The sequence below is a fragment of the Anguilla rostrata genome, chromosome 9, assembly GCF_018555375.3.
Source record: "Anguilla rostrata isolate EN2019 chromosome 9, ASM1855537v3, whole genome shotgun sequence".
Classification (NCBI taxonomy): Eukaryota; Metazoa; Chordata; class Actinopteri; order Anguilliformes; family Anguillidae; genus Anguilla; species Anguilla rostrata.
The window spans coordinates 43532171-43552897 of NC_057941.1; the positions used below are offsets into that span (position 1 = coordinate 43532171).

Consider the following 20727-nt stretch of genomic DNA (forward strand, 5'->3'; position numbering starts at 1 on the left):
TCTGGCCTCAGCATTGCAACCCCAGTTCCATAGCTGTTATGCTTCACTGCCAGCAATATCATTGAATGTCTCTAAAGCTCCTCACAACCTCTCTGGTCAAGTTGGTAGGGCCAAAGACAAGCAAGCACTCTTATGCGCTGCTTCTTTTCTGAACACATGAGTTGGAGGATGTGCAGCTGAACTATGACCGACCTGGGGGTGGGGTTTGGGTGGGGGGTGTGCGGGGGGTGGGGGTGGGTGTCACTTGTATGCTATAACACATTGTCATGCCAACTAGCATTCATGCCAGCCCGTTCGGCCCATCCATCCATACAGCAGAGCTGCACCTTACCTGGATACCCCTTCTGAAATATTTCACACACTAACTGAAATCACGCCCACTGCCTTTTTGAACATTCTGTTTGTAGCATTTCCCTCCTCATAACATTTGACAGTTTCCTCTCAAATAGACACGTCAACACTGGTTTTATAGCTGTGTATCACAGTTTTCGAACCACACTTTAGGCAGATGAGATGATTTGTGTTTCAAATGTGACTCACCTTTGTCACCTCACTCAAGACACATACTGTACAGTACAACACAAAACATCTAGACTGTCAAACATATGGGCTCTTTTATCTGATTAATCCAATCTGCTTTTGATAAAACTCTCACTACGTAAACAGAAATGTTTACTGAAGGATGACAAAAGCAAAAGCAATGACATACACTTTTATTATTTTGTTAGCATTTCACGCAATATAAATATGGTGCCTTGCCTTGCTTTGGCTGTTCTTTTGGGACAAACTGTCCCAGCTGCTTTTTAAATGTATTTGAAATGTCTTCTTTTTATGTTATATTCAAGGGTGTGTTATCTGATGTTTTCTAAAAATAATATCAAACAGATTTCTTCCATTTGTTATTAAAATCATGAGAGAGAACAGGAAAAAGGATCAATGAAAAAGTGCCAACACGGGCCCATTGGTAAGAACAATCAACACGCAGAGATTAGAACATTTTCACAGACGCTGAGAAGAACATCGACATGGTATATGATCTGTAATCAATTTTATGACTATCGAAATAGGGCACATCTTTATATGAAGGGTTTATTCCACAAATCAGAATTCCTTCATTATTACCCGATAGTCTTTAGAATGGGAAATAACCTCTGGAAAATACATTTTCTGCAAATGCGCTTTTTGTTCACACAAGAAGCTATTTTAATTCAAGGTTATCGTGAGTCAACGTATACACTGCGGATACATCTATTCATACATATTTACACAGTTCTTCATTTAAACAGTATTTCACTAACTTTATGACATTTTGTAATGCCCTTATTCATAAACCACTGGGTGGAAAAAATATCCACCAAATGAAAATTGATTGTGTATTTCCTTGTGAAAGGATTATTTTGATTACAATTCCGTTTAAAAAAAAAATAGAAATGTTGGTTTTCTTTTCATCTTGAAATGTATTTATTTTCTCCAAAGTGAACTATCAATTTGGAGATTAAATTCATTAAATGAAAATACTTATTTTAAACAACTTTAGCGTATTTCATGGCAGACCAAATAGATTAGAAGATAAAATTAAGAAAGAGAATCTAATCATTTTTGTAATCTGTTACATCAAACAAGCATGTGTGAGATAATTGAATGAACTGGTGTTAATACGTTTGACTGAGAGAAAGTGATTTTGGAGGCCTGTAACGATGCTCATTGTAATCTGCAATGCAATGGAGCAAAATGTCTGTTCTTACGTGCATGAAGCTTGACTCTTTTATTTCATTATTATAATATTAATGAAAGTGGCAATAACAAATTGGCAGGTTAAAGGTGAGACATTAATTTAGGTTATATTTGGCGAAATTAAAAACCTACAAAAAAACAACAACAAAAAAAACATATAATAATACTCTCATATTTAGTTATTTTTTGAACGTGGTCAAAAAACATGTATCAGCTAACGTGTTGGAAACATAAGAAAGCCAATCAATTACAGCTGATAACCCAAACATGTTTACAGGAATACTCTAACGTGATAGTCGCATCCATCTACAAATAAATATTCCCTGTACTGTCCTGTCCACGTATCTGAGCAATGAAGCGTACTATTTTCCTCGATTAATTCTTACTGTTGCTGCAAGGAGATTAATTCTTTACTTACATAAATATATTTGCGCGCATTTCTTTTTAAATGCGCTAGATGGTGCACTGTGAAAGTCGGCAGGTTTAAAGGTTTGATCATTAGTAACAAAATCTGGTTGCTCAGTAGCGCCACTTGCTCTCGCCTAGCGGCAATACCCATCAGTTACAGTATTATTACACCCCTCATGACCACGAACGAGCCAATAGGCTCCGGGAGGCAGAGTTGTCCCTGTGGCCGCCATTAAAGAAAGGAATCCATGAATTCAAATGGAAACCAGGAGGAACAGAGACCGAAATAATGGTTAAAATGACCGAAAAAATATAGTCCAACATCAGCTTTCGATCGGTTTTTTACAAGATGTTTTTCATTTTTAAATCGAATTTGGTGCTGATGGAGCAATAGGGGGACGATTTTAAGCAAAGACCGTTTTAAGCAAAGGGGGAGGGGGAGAGTTGCTTCTTTGCTCTCCCTTTCTTTTTGTTTTAAGATCATTTTCGCGTCTTTTAAAAATTAACTTAACTTATAGAAGTATTTTAGCATAGTCGACGCGGTGGATTGGATGCTTTTATTCTGGAAACTGATATTTGTGGCGGACAAGAAGAATCGAAGGGGTTGTTGAATTACATTCCCCAACCGATTGTTTAAAAAATATTCTCGTTGTAGCTTCGCTAGCAGGCTATATACATCTTAGAAAATATTTTTGAAAATCGTTCTTTCTTTCTTGGGAACTGAAATGATGGAGTGTTCGATCTCGCAGTGAAAGGATGAGTTCTTGTTTTGTACCGAACGGGGCCAGCCTGGAGGATTGCCATTCCAATCTATTCTGTCTGGTAAGAGATTTAAAACTAAAGGAAAGCAGCCATTTTTAACTAGCTAGCTGAAAAGAGCTAACGTTAGCTACAACAGGGCAGAGCAGGCTTGTAGGCCTGTCGAGCACTGCAATTCAAACATCACTCGTCAATCCATCATTTATTTGCATACTGCGAAGTTGTGCATGATTAAAAATTAAGGATATTGCATAATAACAGTGCATGTGTTTTTCTATAACACTGGCTAGTGTTTTTGTTTGGTATTATTTGACAAGTTAAACTGCGTGTGTATCAACATTTAATACAAGTGTCGGCTTTGGACAAACGTGCAAATTCAGAATGTAGCAAGCTAGCTAGCAAGCTGAAGTTTATTTTTCATCTGACGCTACTGAAATTAACATGCATGCTGCTTGTTCACACTGTTTAGTCAGCGCATTTGAAATGTTCTATAACATAGCTTAGAAGCTAACGTTATTTCGCTTATGCAACTGTTAGCTGGCTGGCTAGCTGTACGCTATGTTAGTTTGTTAGCTAGCCAGCTAGCGTTTACTGCTAACGTAAGATTAATCATTCGTTAACTAAAGTTAACAATCAGATAAATGCTTATGTTATTTGGCTAGCTTGCTAACGTGGGCTAACTACAATTTGAAATGTCTTGCTTGTCTGTTAAGAAACCTGCATGTTTCAAAATAACGAAAATTAGTCAGCGTCGTGATGATTGCTTTGGATAAATTATATGAAGTAGGACGTACAGGGTGCAATTATTACTGTATTAGTAAGCGAAGTTGTTTTGGTTTCATTTCTGTTATATCCCTCCCTGGCTGTCGACTGATTTAGCTGCCTTGCTAAGTTATTAGAGCTGGCGAGAGATATGGCTTGATGACTATCTAGTTTGGCGTTTCATGTTGTTTACAACACATAGTTCTGCACTTAAAGTTATTTTCCCCAGTATGATTGTTTTAGACACTGGAAATGTTCACTACAGGGAAATGTGTCGATAGTTGCAATTCTTGACATTCGCCATCATTATTCATAACTTATTTTTTGCCATTAATTTACAAACCCGTCGAACTTCCAAACTGTCCAGTGTAGTCTACTTTTGGATAGCTAGCTGGCTAATATTTAATTTCTCTTTTGTAGACTCGTATACATTAAAAAAATGTATTTACAACAAAAATGTGGTGGTTGTCTGATTTAGGGGTCATCCAATCTTAGCTGGTTTGAAAGGAGATATAATTAACTTGGCTGTTGTTAGTCGGGTGTGCTGCATGAAAATTGATGTTGCTAGCAGGCTAAGTAGGAAGTTTCCTCTAGTGTATTGCAGTGAACTGTTTTTGGATTCATTTTTAATGCACTGCTCTCGCGGTGTAAAGTCATGGACTGGTTTTGGCTTAGATTTCCCTTTGTATATTTTTGCGTTTTATGCATGTTTGTTAGGCCAAGCCTATGCATGGGAATGACCGAAGTAATCTCAATATTTAATGACATAGTTTCCTTACTCAAACAAATGCAACCGCTACCAAACAAAACTAACGCGGACTAATTGTGGGTGACAACGCGTGCATCATTACCCAGGCAGTTTTTGAGAACAACTTTTGATATCGATCGAGTTGCAATTATAGATGGCTTTTTCGTTTAAAACATGGAACGCTGCAGTGAGGGCCTTTTGTATTTGGAGAATGATGAAAACAACGTTTACTCGCTGTTGAAAGAATAGGAAGGCTGAACATGTGGTTCAGTATTGCCTTAATACAAATGGTTTTTAATGCCCGTAGTTCTTGGTTTCACATGAAACGACAGGAACGCAACTTCTCATATTAAGATAGCGTTATTGGTTCTTAGCAGGGACGACATTTTGATACTAGCGTAGGCTTCCCCTGACGTTGCCTTCTAGCTGGATGCCAAGTGCACGAGTCTTGTTAGGACCGTGAGATTATGAGTGATTATACACCGGTGTTTAGTTTCATCGCAGTATTACAAAATAGTCCTGAAATGGGTACGCTTTCAGAAACCTGAGCTGGGTTTGTGTTAGGGGCAAGTATGAGGCCATGTCAGGAAATAAATAATGTTGTGCACCGCGTTGACAACAAATGTTGGTTTGACTAAAAAGTCGGCAACCCTGGGGTGAATTTAACTCCAGTTTATGCGACAGCGGAGCCCTGGAATGTTTTGGCGGTGTTTTTAGCTAATGTTTGTTTTTGCTTATTTTCAGACTAATTTCCCGGCAATGTTTAAAACATTGACATATTGATGTCCATTATATTGTGTATATAACTATAATCCCCAGACCTGTAATATTTTTTTATTCGTGCCGTTTTAAAACTAGGTTAGTTTCTTCTCTTTGAATGGACAAATAGTGGGGAAATTTAGCTGATTTGCCTGTCACACCACCTGGTTTCCACAAATCATTAATAACTACCAGCTCAGCAACTTGTGTTCTGTGTGTAGGAAACTACTACAAACTTCAGCGTACTGCTGCTGTTCTGGTTTGGCTGTGGTTTACCAGCTCTGGACAGATGTGGAAACAAGCATGGTTTTTGTGTTGCACAACAGTGTGTTAATTTGGACCAATGACATTCTCTTTTAAGCAAATTCAAACGGCAAAAAAACTGTTTCTTGTTTCTAACCCGTGGTCTCGTCTGCTTCTGGCAGCATTTTCTGTGTGTGTGTGTGTGTGTGTGTGTTGGGGGGGGGGGGGGGGGGGGGGGGTGGGTGGCGTGGCCTAGATGATTTGAGAACTTCACCTGCTGTTTCAAAATCTCTGAAAATGGCAGCTGTTGGTTTTCGATGTTTTAACGGGACGAGGGAGCAGCGATGCGAGTGCATGCGAACAGCTGAGGAGAGGCCTGTGAAATGCGACGGCCTCCAGATTAGGCGAGCTGCGTGTGAAAGCAGGATGTATTTGCCCTCCAGACTCTCCAAGAAGCTCTGATTTATGGTGGGTGCCCGGTAGTTACTCCAGTTCACACCCCAGGATTTGAGACTTTGCTTAATATCGCAATTGTTACTGTTTATGTTTTTTTCCTCCGCTTCCTGCTTCGGCTTTGTGTCGGTAGGAAAGGAGATTTGCAGGTTTTCTAACCTCGCCGTGAAGACGTGCCAAGATTTATTTTGAAGTGACAGCTTTTTGAAACGAGCGTGAAATTCATAAACCGTGCAGAGAAAACAATCTCCCTCTGCCTTTCGAGGACGGTGATTTCATGTTTAAAAAGGAGAGGAGGGGAAAATAAAAGCTGAAAGCTTTTTCACTTGGTCATTGATGGACAGTTGTGTGCTTTTGTTTTTGTCCTTTTCCTGTGTCACCCCTGGCTGACAGTATAAAGGCATTTTTCAATTAGGTGGGGATTCTGGATTTTTAAAATATTTCTTGAGGTAAATTTGTATGTTTTTTTTTGTGTGGAATTTAAATGACTTTATGCTTCTCAAATGCAGAGTGTCGCTGTGCATTGAAAGGAGTCCAAACGTTCTTCGTGACGTCGCGCCGATCGTTTGATAAAGGGCCAATGACACTCGGCGGCCCGGTGCTGTAATTGCGGGTTATCCGGTGTCTCGGTTCAGACGCTTCTTTGGCACCCCCACAGATGTTTCTGGCTAATGGCAGGTGACACCGTGTGCCCTGCCACGAATAAAGACATTACGCGTTCGAGGGCCGGCAGTAAGGACGCGAGGCCCCGAAACCCGACATTTCGGACTGGCTTTAATGAGTCCGCGGCGAGACCTTTTGTTCTGTTGCGGAGTCAGAGAAAATCTGCCCGCGTTCTCCTGGGCAGGCGATAAAGGCGCTCTGTGAGGGAAATGTTTGGATTTAATGATGTCGAGTCTCTTGTCCTGATAGTCCCTCTGTACCGCGCGCTCGTGAAAAGCAGCGGGCGCAAAGTTAAAAACCCGCTGCCGCTTTTTAACCCGAGTGGCCATTGAGCGTTTCTTTCAGCGAACTGGCAAGTCGCGGCCTGAATGGCTTTCAGTGTGCTGTCATGCATTGTTTCCCTCTGAGATTCCGCTGAGTTCTGAAAGTCATGCTCTGGTCTTTACACGGTCATGCGCTCCTAACAGTTACTTGCTGTTTTGATTTTGGAAGTCTTAATATTGACAGGGTATGATGACATTTTAGTAGTTTTGGAAAGATGTAGGCTATTGTAAGCCTGTTATATGCATATGTCCTTGCAGTAGATTAAAAAAAAAAACCTGACAAAGACTTAAAGAGGTAAAGAAAAATAAGCGGTTCCAAAAAATGACCAGTGATTTAATTTTGTATACAAATAGTGAGACACGTTTCCCCCTCTGATTCCAGTGAGTTCTGAAAGTCATGCTCTAGTTTTTACACTGTCATGTGCCCGTAACGGTTTTGTTTTGGGAAGTCTTAATCTTATCATGGTATGATGACATCTTGATAGTTTTGGAAAGATCTGTAGTAAACCTGTGTGAGATGCAAAGATCTGTTCTTGCAGTAGATTAAATAAATAAATAAATAAACTGGAAAAAGGCTTTGACAAGAAAGAGTTAAAGAAAAATCAGCAGTTTCTCAAAATGACCAGTAATTTAATTTTCTATACAAATAGAGAGCTCACTTATCCACTTAGGATGTAGAACTTCAAATTATTTTGCTATTAAAAACAATATTCAATATGACAAACCCACAAGCTGGCTGTGCAAGGCCGTGTGCATAGGAATGTTATCTTTGCGGCGGGAGGCCTGCTCAGACGTGAGAATCCACTGAAAAGGAATATGCTAAAAATATATATATAAATTTTTATTATGAAGTAATGCTTTTTTTTTGTCTACCATCATTCGGCAAGATGTGGGATATCCTTTGCTCTGTGCTCTGGACAGTCATATCTAAAAGACCTGGAACGTTTTCTTAATGTATGCGTTGTGTTGTTGTTTACCTGAAGCCTGTGCGTGTGACCAGTGGCAAGTCGGCTGTCGAGTTTATCAGGATTGTGTTTCGCACATGTGTCTGCCGGCATGTACACACACTTTGTGAAATGCAGCTTAATACCTTGGACACGGTGCAGGTGTTACATTTTAGGTTTTCTCGAGCTTGTGACGAAGTAATCGTTTAGACCTTAAGTTTAATATTGCAATCACTGCCACTGTAAATAGTCTTTGTTTGATTTGAACAGCACAGCCTGAAATGGTACTCTAGAGTGGAGAAGATGGCTTGTTTTGACTTGGCGTTTCTATTTGGGACTGACACTTTGGTGCGCGTATTTTTTTGCAGTCCAGGAATCCTCTCGCGTCGTATCTCTTGGCTAATCTGTAGTTCTTCTGAGGTGAGCGGTGCAGGAGGCCTGGGGTTGTTCTGCCTCGCTCTTGTACCACTTGGCTTGGTTTGGTTCTTCAGCCGGATTTGAATGGATTTGCCTGCCCACAGAGGAGAAGTGTCTGGCCTGGAACAATTATCTTGTTGTACCAGAATGGAATTCCAGAGTGGTCCCTCACTGGAAAAATGTCAACAGAAAGGGGAAGAAAAAAAAAGAAAAGTAGAATTCCACTGAAATGGAGCACGCCCTACTGGTCTTACCCTGCTGTTCCTTCAGCAGTTTAGACTGTGCTGATGTGTTTGTCCTGTGTTGTGATTAGGGGGTTCGGCTTCCGAGCAGCTTTCCAGGTTTAGTGCTCGTGAAACGCCGGCTGGAGAGAGCTTGTCGTCGGCTACGTTAGCGTCCTAGCGCAGCTTTCCCGCCGCGGCGCTTCGGAGACGCCGGTCGTGAATCGCGGACGCCGTCGTTACACTTCCCTCCGTTGAGGCCAGCCTGCGTTTCGCACAAACCCCGAGCTCCTGATGGGTTTGTTTGTCATTAAAAAGGATTAAGGTAGCCAGACCCCCTGTTCGCTGTAAATTTTGCGAGGTAGCCCGTTTGTGCGAGACCGAAAGTTGAGCTCTGGTGCCTCGGCTTCGAACAAAAAAAGATACCTCGGTAACTGTCATCCCCCCCCCCCCCCAGATCGTCATACGAGTTCCTCACAAGGCGTTCCATTAAAGAGGATTAATGGCCGCTCTTTAAACACAGCTTAACAGGAGTGTTTATTTGCAGGTGCTGAGTTGCTCCTGAAGCAGAGCTGACTCTCTCTCTCCCTCTCTCTCTCTGTCTCTCGCCCCACCCACCCTCCCGCCCCCCCTACCCCTCCCCTTTAGGCTGACCTGACGGGGATAAAATGGAAGCGCTACGTGTGGCAGGGCCCCACCTCGGCCCCCATCCTGTTCCCGGTGACGGAGGAGGACCCCATCCTGTGCAGCTTCAGCCGCTGCCTGAAGTCGGACGTGCTGAGCGTGTGGCGGCGGCACCAGACGCCGGGCCGCCGCGAGCTCTGGCTCTTCTGGTGGGGCGACGACCCCAACTTCTCTGAGCTCATCCACCACGAGCTGACAGGTAAGCGCACGCGGGGGGGCGGGGGCGGATAGAAAAGACCGGAAAGGTCCCTGCGTGGAGCGCTCGGCAACTCTCATTTTTCTTTTTATTTTGGGCAGTTCTCTTTCTAGACTTTATGCACTCTTCCTTTTTTTGTGGTAGTTAGTCTTGTTCTTTTGCTTGATACTTGGTTGTTAGCATCTTCACGTAGTGTAAGAGTGAAGATTTTTTTGAAGCTCGGTGGTGTCGTAAAAGTTCCTGTGGCGGCCTATTTATATCGTGCGTTATCTGTCAGGACGGGGGGGAAGGATCGGAGGGTGTTCGCTTTGTTCGGGCCTGTAAAAGCACGTCGGAAAGGGTTCCTTCTCCGTTTCAGGCGGCGTTCGAAACGGACCGTAATTGCTCTGGATGTTGTTTGTTCTCAGAAGCTCCAGGTGCGATGGCCGCTATGCGCGCGGCTCTTTGGCGGTGCGGTCTGCGGGAGCGTCGCGTCGAACGCTCACGCCATCAGGCGGGATCTCTCTCAGGTTCTCAGAGCCGCTCCGGAGGCGGAACTGGAATGGCCCCGCCCCCCCCTCAGACCCACCCGGCAGGTGTTTGCAGGTGCGCCGCGGCCCCCCGGAGCTCGCTCCGACGATGGAGACGAAACGTTCTATATTTAAATTTCCTATTTGTGCCGCGCGATCCTTATCGCCGCCTCGCTGCGACTAGCGCCCACCTGTGCGAGAAAAAACCGTGCCTACCCAGAGACCGCCACGCCGCGCCGCCGCTCGTGGGTTCAGAAGAGAGGGGCGGGGGTTTGGGGGCGGGGGAGCTGAGGGGCACGGGGGCCAGGGTGGTGGAAGCTAAGGGGGCTGGGGGCAGGGGGGGTTGGAGGTGGGTGAGAAACAGTGCTGGAGAAATTGTGCTCTTTTTTCCCCCTCGTACGCTAGCCACCGCGGGGGTGGGGGGGGTGGTGGGTGGTGGGTGAGAGAGGGACACGGGATCGGCGAGCCGGGAAGTTGGCGAGCATATAAATTCGGGACCCCTGTTGTTCAGGAGCGGACCCCCCCCTCCGTCTGTATTCGTGCCCTCTACTGAGCGCGCTCCCCGGCCCCGTCACGCGGTCCGAGGCCCTCCTTCATTATCCGCCATCGCGCCGTGAGCCGCCGGGAAATGGAGGCTCGGGCAGAGGAGGGCCTCCGATTTGCCCCCGTCGCTACGGGGTAACTAACGACCCTCAGCGGTACCGCCGGGGTATGAAATGGGGTGGAGGCCGGGCGGGGAGCGGGGCCAGAACCTCCACTTTTCATGGGGGTGTGGGCGCCCCTCCTTGGTGCTGTTGTTTCGGTGCCAGGTCACATGATGTCCCCAGCGTTGAGCCAGGGCATTTCTGTAGAGCAGAGCTGTTCTTTTGGTTCGGTTTTCCTTCGCCGTAGAGTTGGGGAAGGTGTTCGAAGCACACGGTGTGAAATAGGCAGGGGACACCAGGCCCCGCTGTCTGGTGGATCTGGAAGATTCCCTCAGGCACAGCCAGGAAGCGTTTTCCCTTTTTTTTTTCTTCTTCTTCATTCGTTTTCAATTGGAGTCAATTTGGATATCCTCATTTGTAATGATAGGTACGTCTTCTGGAGTGGAATCACTTTGCTTTTTCTCGTGTGGATAAAAGAGCTTTAATCAAATAATCCCGCGGACTAAGAGTGGGTACACTCAGCGAGCTGACAGTCAGTCAGCGCGGGCAGCCTGTGCGTTCTGTGTTCACAGAGCTCATCCTCGCTATTTTTACGGGGTGGGCCGGTCTGCCCTCCCGCTTGTCCTGAAAGGGGAGTGCTTGTTTTTAATTGGCCGACGGACTGGGCGGCAGAGGCAGGGAAAAGCAGGGTTTGGTCCTCAGCTTCCCGCCGCGGGGCGACAGTGGGCGGAGCTTAGTCCGGGCCCCGTGCGCGCGCCGACGTAGCCGCCGAGCTCGGTTTTTTCGGAAAGAACCCCTGGTGCTCCCCTGCGTCCGGAGCCGGGCACCCCGTTGTGCCAAAGCGGGTCGCAGTGCGTGCTACCGTCGGCGGGACACCCGTCACTTGAGCACAGGGGACACCGACACCGAGTGGGCGAGTGGGCGGCGGTCAGAGAGTGAGGTCTGAAGCGGTCACACCTGGGCGGGTGTAGCCGCTGCTGCCGCGCCCCCACTGCTGACCGTGCTCGCGGCCCCCTGTGGCGCAGGTGTCCCCGGGCGGGACTGTGCCGAAAGAGGGGGGCGGAGCCGCTGCGGGAGACCGGGGTCCCTGGAGTGTAGCGCTGCGGAGTGATGAAATCTGGGGCAGCCGCCGCTCGTCTGATTGGCTGTCCGTCACTCGTCCCGGACGAGCGCTGCGGAGCGAGGGAAGAGAGAGAGAGAGAGGGCGGATCTGCGCCGAGAGCCAGCCGACGCTCGTAGTGCCGCTCTACCCTCCAAAATATGCTGCTCTGCCCCCAACATACGCCGCTCTACCCCTCCCCAAAATGCTTTGCTCTGGCCCCCCTCCAAAATGCACCACTCTGCCCCCCAATGGGGCATTTTAATTGGATAGAACACCAGTACGCATTGTTTACAGTCGGGGCCCGGCCGCATTGTGCAGGGAGCCAGACGCATGTTTATGTTTTCTGGTCCCGGGCCCTTTGTTTTGCTCCTGGCTTCTGAAGCAGGACCTGCGTAGCGCGCGGTGGGGTGAAGGGGCCGGCCTGGGCTGGCTGCAGGGCCCCGGTCTCCCCTCCATTGTGCACTTGTTGGCTCCCTCATCAGATTAGCGGCCGGCGTGAAAGTCTTTAAATTTGAGTGAGTGCCATTTCGGCGAACCGGCGCTCCGCTAATCCCCCCTCTCTCGGAGGGGAGAGGGGTGGGGGGGGACTGGAGGGATCTTTTAATGCCTGGCTCTTAATCACCATTCAGGGGAGGCCCAGAGTGGGGGGGGGGGGGGGTAGTGACTTGGGCTGGGTGATGAGGTTTTGGGGTAGTGTGAGTGTGGTTTTGGGGAGGCGTTGCGGGGTCGGGGAGGGGGGGTTGGCCTGTTTTCGTATGTCGGGGACTTGCCCCCGTTCTTAACCGAAGCACTTGAGAGAGGCGGTTCTGATCTTCCCCCGGCCGCCGCGCTCAGAAGCGATTCCGGGCGGGGCGAGCGCGGACGCTAAATTAAACGCTGCCCCCTCGGCCGACCGCGGGCTTTTCATTCTCATGCAAATCGCCCGCGAAGCTTGGGCTGCGCTGGCTATCCAGGGGCGTCCAGAGAGCCCAGATAAACGAGCGCGTTTTCGCTCAAAGAGCGTCTGATCTCCGCATGGAAATTAGGGATGGGAGTCTGTCTGGGAGGGTAATTGCTCCGCGGTTCATTTCTGCCTCATTTCTCCCACCCCCCCTTCCCCTCCACCAACCGCCAGCCCCCCCACCCCCACCCCCTGCCCCCGCCCGCCAACCCCCAGTGATGTTTGAGCTGTGGAAGCTGCTGCCAGTCTCCTCTCCCCTGGGCCTTCGCTAGGCTACCTGTTAGCATCGTGTGCGCTACATGAACTCGGCTCATGTGTGAGTCCTGCACGGGTCCTTGAGCAACAAGCTCATAAAAATATTTTTTAAATGATTTTTTTTGTCATTTCACATTTGAAAATCGGTGTACTGTTGCATACGAGTTGTCCTGTTTGAATTTGTAGAAAAAAAGAGAGAGCCAGTAGATGATTTTTTTTCCCCCCGCCCTGTGCAGTGTACTCGACCGAGACCTGAGAACTCTTGAATTTGTACTTGGGTGTCGCAGCGCGTCTGAGCGCGCCCAGATCGCGGGGACGGCGGCCCGACGCGCGGCTCTTTGTGTCGCTAGCGCGGTAATTCAGTTTCACGAGTCGGACCCGCCGCTGAAGGCGCTCCGCGGCGAGGAAGAAAGGGCCCTTGTGTTAGCGGGACGGCGGATCAGAACGTCTTATCGGCGAGCCGTCGCAGAGAACGCCCGGGGGGCGACCGAGCCGGGGAGCACAACAGGCCCGCGTGAAGCGTGCCGAGAGAGAGAGAGGGAGAGAGAGAGGGAGGGAGAGAGGGAGGGAGGCTGAGTGAGTGAGAGAGAGGGAGAGAGAGAGAGAGTCAGAGAGAGAGACTGAGAGTGAGAGAGAGAGAGGGAGAGGGGGAGAGAGAGAGACAGACCATGAGAGAGAGAGCGAAAGACCGAGTGAGAGAGGGAGGGAAGCCGAGAGAGAGAGAGAGAGCAGCTCTGCTGTCCTGCCCGCTCGGTTGGGGACGCTATGTGACGCGATGGCGTTCACTGACTCTCGGCAGGTGGCTGAAACCTGCTTTTCACCGTGCGTCCTGCTCGTTCTGTCGTTGGCGGGAATGTGGGAGGGGCTGTGTGTGTGTGTGTGTGTGTGTGTGTGTGTGTGTGTGTGTGTGTGTGTGTGTGTGTGTGTGTGTGTGTGTGTGTGTGTGTGTGTGTGTGTGTGTGTGTGTGTGTGTGTGTGTGTGTGTGTGTGTGTGTGTGTGTGTGTGTGTGTGTGTGTGTGTGTGTGTGTGTGTGTGTGTGTGTGTGTGTGTGGGCTGACCGCGGGTGAGAGAGGTCGCGGTCCGTGCACTTTCAAAACAAGCAGCTGTGTTTCAGCTCAGCCCACCGTCAACAACTGAAAAACATGTTGCCATAGATGTGTTTTTTACTTTTATTTATTTATTTATTCATTTAAAAGGAGAGTGCCCTCATTTCCTATTTTTTTGCTTTATTCAGACAGGAGTAAAAAGTAAGAGGCACCCATGGAGGGGGGGGCGGTTATATATGCAAGGGTGTAACTTCAGTTTGAATATAGGTGGAGTTGAAAGGCATAGACCCCGAGAAGTGCAACCCTCTCTGGAAGTCTGGGGGCAAGCCCTCCACCCCTTGAAAGAAATTTTTGTTAAATGATCATTTGATCACTTCAGACTGCTGATCAATATATTCCAATCACAACATGAAATCCCCATCTTTATTGTAGGAAATTATTTTTCTCACCGTCATGCTATGTTATTGAGGGGTTATTTGGCCTGTTTTGTAATATTGGGGGGTAACACCCATAAATGACACCCTTGTGTACATGCTCTGAGTCACCCCCGCTGTGGACTGGCCCGCTCTTCTCGCTGTGAGGACTGTGTTTTTTAAAACCGCAGTCAGGTCGTGGCACGCCGTGCGCGGTGTGAGGTGTAACTATGTTTGGACGATACTGAACGCTTCCACCGTAAATCCCCTGTGACCTCCTGGCGTCTTCCCTGCACAAGGGCCACAAGTACTGCTTGCATGGCCCCTGCAGACAGGAGTCTTGCTGCAAACCATCATTAGCCTTCCAGAAATCTACACGCTTAGCCAAACGTGGCACTTAAGATAGCGTCGAAGCGCTGGAAAAGAAACTGAAAAAATATTAAGCTTCTTGTTTGCAAACTTGCTTAGACATGTTTTTAAAAAAAAATATAACCTCCACTTTTCTTTTAGAAAAAAACATTAGCTGACATTAACATTAGATATGACAGTGCATAGGCCATTTCTGTTGGGTTAGAAATATGTGAGTGTAAATGTAAACATTTATGTGACGCAGCAGGTGTAGTGGTGCATATATGAAACTCTTCACACAGTGGGTATTTCTTGGCTGTAGGGCTGGTCGTGTCCTGTAGGCCAGGTTGATGCAGTGTGTTTTTGATTGACTCCGCCATGTTGCGTTCCTTGGGCCTTGCAATCCTGCTTCAGCCAACTTCTGCAGCGATTTGAATACTGGAGAGAAGGAAAAAAATCTGAAACAGATTCGTTGTACAAGCGATGCCCGTCTGTGCAGCATTAGTGCGAAGTCATGGTAAGTATCTGCCTGATCTGAATCGAACCCGTGGCCCTTAAGCCCCGCCTTCCGAGAAACGCCTCGGAATGGCGTTTTGACGTCCGCGATGTCCTTCTCGCCGGATCGTCGTCGTCGAATAGCATCTCGGGCGGGGAGCTCTCCGATTTTAAAACCAGGATACTTCTCCTCGGTGCGTTCCTGATTCGACCGCTCCTTTCTCTCCGCGTCGTGGAACGGGCGATGTGTCGGAGGGGCCCTGTCTGCTGGAAGGGACAATCGGAGAAAACGGGGGTGAAATTGCTCTGCGGGAATTCTGGCGGGAGCGGAGAGGGCGCGCGCGCGAGATCGGCGCTGCGTGATTGCCGTGGCCGTCCGTGCGCTCCGACGCGACCGCGCAGGACTTCTGAATCTGCTTGGATCCGCCCGCAGTTCTGCATTTTAACAAATAAACCCCTGAATAGGTTTTTTTGGCCATTGCTGAACAGCACGAGTTTTTGGTGTTTGTGGTAACCCACGGTTACATGGCGCTACTGCCCGGAGTCACTTGACGGCAGGGCCGTTTTGCGCGGCGTTAAGGCGGTCATGTGCGTCTTGGTCACAGGTCACGACCGCGGTGGAGACCGCAGTCATAGGTGAAACCACAGCCATGACTCAACCGGCTGTTGGCGGGGCTGTGTTGACATGCCTCGTTCGAAATTCACTACAGAAATAGAAAAATGGGCAATTGTGTTCAGTTTAGATTAGTGTTGGCCAACCTTACAAATCGAGTCTTTCAGGAATGAGGAACAGTTTTGGGTGACGTCGCGAGGATTAGCAATTTCCTTTTAACAAATGAGTTTTGAAGGCCTCCGTGGGTGTTTGGCCTCCTCACCCTTTTGATGAAGACGGATTTGTGTGTTTCGGTGAAACCCGCCCCACCTGGTTTAAATTTTGCGCGCTCCCTGCCCCTTCGACGGTCCCCGCGTGCGCACAGCGGTCAGGCGGTACGCCGTTTTGAGTCGGGGGAAGGCGGGGTCCAGGTAGGCGACGGACGCTGCCTGCACCCGGACCGTTTGCGTTTAAAGGCTGCTGTCTGACAGGAGTTTGCGTGAGTGGGGTCGGTGTGGTGGAAAAAGGGCGTAAACAAACAAACAAAAAAGCGTTTTGTGTACCTGGAACCTCGGTACGCCCCGTCAGCGATCGAGAGAGGTCCTAAGTGTTATAATTCAGGGCAACTGCAAAATAAACAGAATAGCGAGTGGCGAATTGAGGCCGCTTAGCCAGGTTGGTTTTGAGGCGTAGGTGCGGTGGATCCATTTTGCGGCGACGGTCTCCTGTCTCGCACACTCCTCTTCCGCCCGCCCCCGCGCTCCGTGTCCCAGGCCCCCCCCCCACCCCCACGGAGCCCCCCCCCGGCCGCGGCGGCGCGCGGGGTGGTCATGTGTGAAACGCTGCCCGGCGCTCAGGAACCGTTCATTAATTAGTAATGGAGACTCCCGAAAACGCTATCAGTGCGGACGGAGACGGTGAAAGGGAGCGGGGGAGGAGAGAGAGAGAGAGAGGGAGGGAGGGAGAGAGAAAAGAGAGGGAGAAGACAGGCGAGGCACTCCAATCTTGCATCCTGGCTGGAAGAATCCCCAGGAGTCCCGCACATCTCAAGATATTAATCATGGCGTTTAATGACCGACTGCAGCTGCAATTACTTGCAGATAGAAACCTGTGGCTGATGGGACCAGCCACCCCCCCCCCACACCCCCACACCCCCCAACCTCCCGCCCTGAGGTTCAATCACCACCTTTTCTTCCTCATGCTTCTCCAGTCCAGCGAGCCTAAACGCCAGCGTAGGGCGGGGGGGTCCGAGAGCTTCAGGCCCCCCCCCCCGTCCCCAGCGCTGGGCGCAGGCTGCTTTTTGGGGGCCGTCGCCCTCGGCCGAGCCCCGCCCTCTGTAAGAGGGCTGTAAAGGTCAGCTCATTCGCTCCCTCTGTGCCACACAGGAGCTCAGCATTAATGTGTCGCTGCAGTCAGCTGAACTCATAAATCACCCCCCCGTCCGTCCGTCCGCATGATTCACCCCAGCCCTGCCAGTCCACTTTGACCCAACCCCCCCCGGATTGGCTCACCCCAGCCCTGCCAGACCACTATCGCCCCCCGTTCGTCCAGATGGTTCGTCCCAGCCCTGCCAATCCCCTTTCACCCCCCCCCCCCGTCTGTCTGGATGGTTTATTCCAACCTACCAGTCCCTTTCACCCCCATCTGTCTGTCCACATGGTTCGTCCCCTCCCGTTTGTTCGGATGGTTCGTCCCAGCCCTGCCAAATCCCCTTCCACCCCCGTTGTCTGGATGGTTCATTCTAGCTATACCAGTCCCTTTCACCCCTCCGTCTGTCTGTCAGTATGGTTCGCTCCCCCATTCGTCCGGATGGTTCGTCCCAGCCCTGCCAATCCCCCCTCGTTCGTCCGGATGGTTCGTCCCAGCCCTGCCCGTCTCCTTTCCCGGGGCAGGGCATCACTCTTCTCTGCGGCCAATTAGCCGGCCTCAGAAGAACGGCGCAAATTAAGAATTACCGGGTGATGTATTTACCGCCCCGCGCGAGAGACGCGGCCTGCCAAAAGCGCCTGTAGCTTTTTAAAATTATTTATTTATTTATTTTCACGGGCGATAAAATTTGCGAAAAATTAATACGCAATAAAACGTATCGTTCATCACCGGCTGCCATTGGGGAACGGCCAACATTTACGGCCTAATAAAAGCGCATTGAGTTGATGTAGCGTAATTAAGTTCAAAACAATCCTGCTTTATGGCGTTTGTGTCAACGCGGAGCGGAGCGTACGAGCCGGGGAAATGGGGGGCGGAGTGATGTCATACTTCAGGGGGGTGACAGCGCTGTGGAGTGCGTGGGGAGGGCTTCCGATGGGAGAAGCACCGCCATTGTCTCAGTTATTGGACTCCCCAAGTTCATGGAAATGATTCTTCCTGCTGTAAACTGTTGACATTTGCATCTTTGCTGGATGTGTGGTCACATCTGCTCCTTCCCTTTAACAGGGTGGAATATTAATGTTTTGAAATTTGTATATATATATGTGCTACATTTGACCAACTTCAGAAAAGTGAAATGTGATGCTCCTTTGCCTGTAGTGAGAAGGCTCACTCTGATAAGCAGTCAGCCAGGCCCTCACCACGATCTTTATCTTACTGTTATTATTTTTTGAAATGCTGCCAAGGCACGGTTTCAGAGCCATGCCCTGTAAGGCATGGTAGCAGGTGCGTGTGGTAGCACATACGTCTGCCTAAACGTTTCCATTCAGAGCCATAGCGGACAGTGAGGTGGGGTCGTTTTGGCCGTTTGATGCAAACCAAACACTTGTGGAGGGGTGGGGGTGGGGGGGTGGGGGGGGGGCTACAAAACAGATGGGATCCTGACAACGGTCTCTGCAGTCGTAGGTTTGGGGGCTTCCTGCCCGTTCCTGAGGATGCTCATTTTAAATGAAACTCAAAAAAAAAGGGGGCGTGCCTGGAGTCTGGCCAGAATAAAAACAGTTAACTTTCTGGAGTTCCCCATTCCCAGAACCAGTCCCTTTTAATAGCCCTACGTAGAGGCTGTTCAGAACACTCCCACTTTTCGACCAATCGGCTCGTGAAGCTCCTGTGATGTTTAATGTGTGGGCCGAAAGCCCGCCCCCCTCGCGTCTGCTCCCCCTCCGTAAAGCGCTAGCTCTGGGCTAGCTCCTGCCGCTGCGCGACCTGCCCCTGGACGGACGCTCGCCTCCTGGCTGCGGTCCGCGCTGACGACCTGCCGGAGCAGGAAGCGCTGGAGAGCGTCAGACTCTTATTCCAGTAATCTTTTTCAAAAAGTCTATTATAATTTTTTTTTAATTTTATAAAAAAAAATTTTTTTTAGGGTGGTTGAGTGCTGTTTGCTTTCCACCCTTTTGACCGTTTTGGAAAACGTTACCTGGATTTGCTGCAGGTGTCTGTACCTGTTCAGAACACTGCATTAGTTATGTTTTTGGGTTAAAGTTGTTTTTTTCCCTTCCCCCTTCCGTATTTGATGAATCTGTGTAAACATTGTTTTTGAGCCAACTGGTTTTTCTGAGCCCAGGGAACAGCTCTGATTGTTACTTTCTATCCAGTGGCATTTTTGTTTTGTTTTTGCCAACAACGTACTTCTGAAAGCGTGTTGGTTCTGAAATCTTACGGCTGTGTTTCCTTTTCTTCGTTGTGAAACGGTTTTGAGGTGCGCATGTGGGGCTTAAACCCATAAAAGTGAGAGATGGAGGGGAGGTCAAGTTGTCTGTTTGCTTGCCGGAATGCTTTTCGCTTGAGGAGGTAAAGTTGGATTTCAGATCTGTACGTATCTTTGATGCCCGCGTATGGCTGTTCGTAAGGACTCTCGATGGCTGCTCTCCTCCTTAAAAAAAAAAAAAGACTTCAGCTCCTTCAGACGCAAGTGCAGAAAAGATTTGTTTCGAACGCGCCGGTCAGAGTTGTAACTTCTTGGACGTGGACCCCGGGGGGGTCTCGAACCCGTGCGCCGGACCTGGGACAGGCCTTCTGGCGCTGCTTGCTTAACCGCCTAATTTTACCTGCTGGCGTTTCCACGGTTTTGATGGAAACCATGCGCGCGCGTGTGTGTGTGCGTGCGTGTATGTGCGTGCGTGTATGTGCGCGTGCGTGTGTGTGTGCGTGCGTGTATGTGCGCGTGCGTGTGTGTGTGCGTGCGTGTGTTTGTGTAACTCCAAAAGAACCCCCTGCCAAAATGTAGAATACCGTTGGCCCCGCTGTTTAAACGCATGGCCGGTGTCCGTGTTCTCTGAGAGGAGCCCCTGGAGGACCCGCTTCACGATCGCACCGAGCGCAGCGATCGCGAGCGGCTCTCCCCCGCCAGCGTCTCTCAGCTGGCTGTTCCTCCGCAGACCGCGCTCCTCAAACGGGCTTCCTGAGCGTCTCGCGACGTGCCGTCGGTTACGAAAAGAGTAAAAAACGAAAACGCGTTTGCGGGGCTTGTTCTCCCGAGTTGTGTCGTGTCGTGTCGTGTTGCGTCGCGTCGCCGCTCGCCGATTGGCTGACGTGGCCGGCGTTCCGGAGCGTTCCCGGGCTTCGTGTTCGTCCGCTTTCCGCAGCCCCTCTCTGCCCGTTGAGAGAGAGCCTGGCGAGCGTGTCCTCGGCTGACTGGGTAAATATTTCCGCTGTCCTCTCGCGGCCCCGGTGCCTGTGAGGAAGGTGGTTCCGCGGGCCGGCTCTGGGCTCTGTAGTAAAAAGGGCTTGGGAGGGGAAGGGCCCGCGCGTTTCTTTGGAAGCTCCGTGCGCCAGCAACGGCCTTCCTGATCGTTGTTATTTCACCCCCTCTTTTGTAATTTACTTACAAAGTCCTTTCGTCAGCCGCGCACACACGGATAGGCAGAAACCAACTGCTCTGTTCTCCTGTTGTGTGCGGACATCCTATTGCACAAATGGAGGTATGCACTAAATACCTTAAGGAAGCTTCTTAAAAATATTTCAGAATTTTTCTACTTTCATTTGAGTGTGCTTGATGTTTACTTGTAAAAGTTGAGTGTGCAGTTTTTTGACCACTGACTCCCTCTATATTTGGGCATAAGACCCAATGTGCTCCTATGTACTTAATCAAACTCGTAAGTCCCAATATGTAAAAATTCCCTTAGTAAGACTTTGTTTCATC

The 20727-nt window shown here is 49.2% G+C and overlaps 1 protein-coding gene across 2 annotated transcripts in view; it reads left to right on the forward strand.

The window, feature by feature from the left end:
- Window positions 1–2324: 2324 nt before the first annotated feature.
- The window catches only part of med13a (mediator complex subunit 13a), a 76899-nt gene continuing 58496 nt past the window's right edge, over window positions 2325–20727 (forward strand). Inside the window, exons 1-2 of one of the 2 annotated variants that reach the window (XM_064352320.1) lie at window positions 2325–2964; window positions 9083–9317. In XM_064352320.1, coding sequence (XP_064208390.1) covers window positions 2899–2964; window positions 9083–9317 — 301 coding nt within the window. In that variant the 5' untranslated portion in view covers window positions 2325–2898. Of the gene's footprint in view, window positions 2965–5862; window positions 5882–9082; window positions 9318–20727 lie in introns of those variants that run through there. The other variant, XM_064352321.1, reaches the window with a different exon arrangement.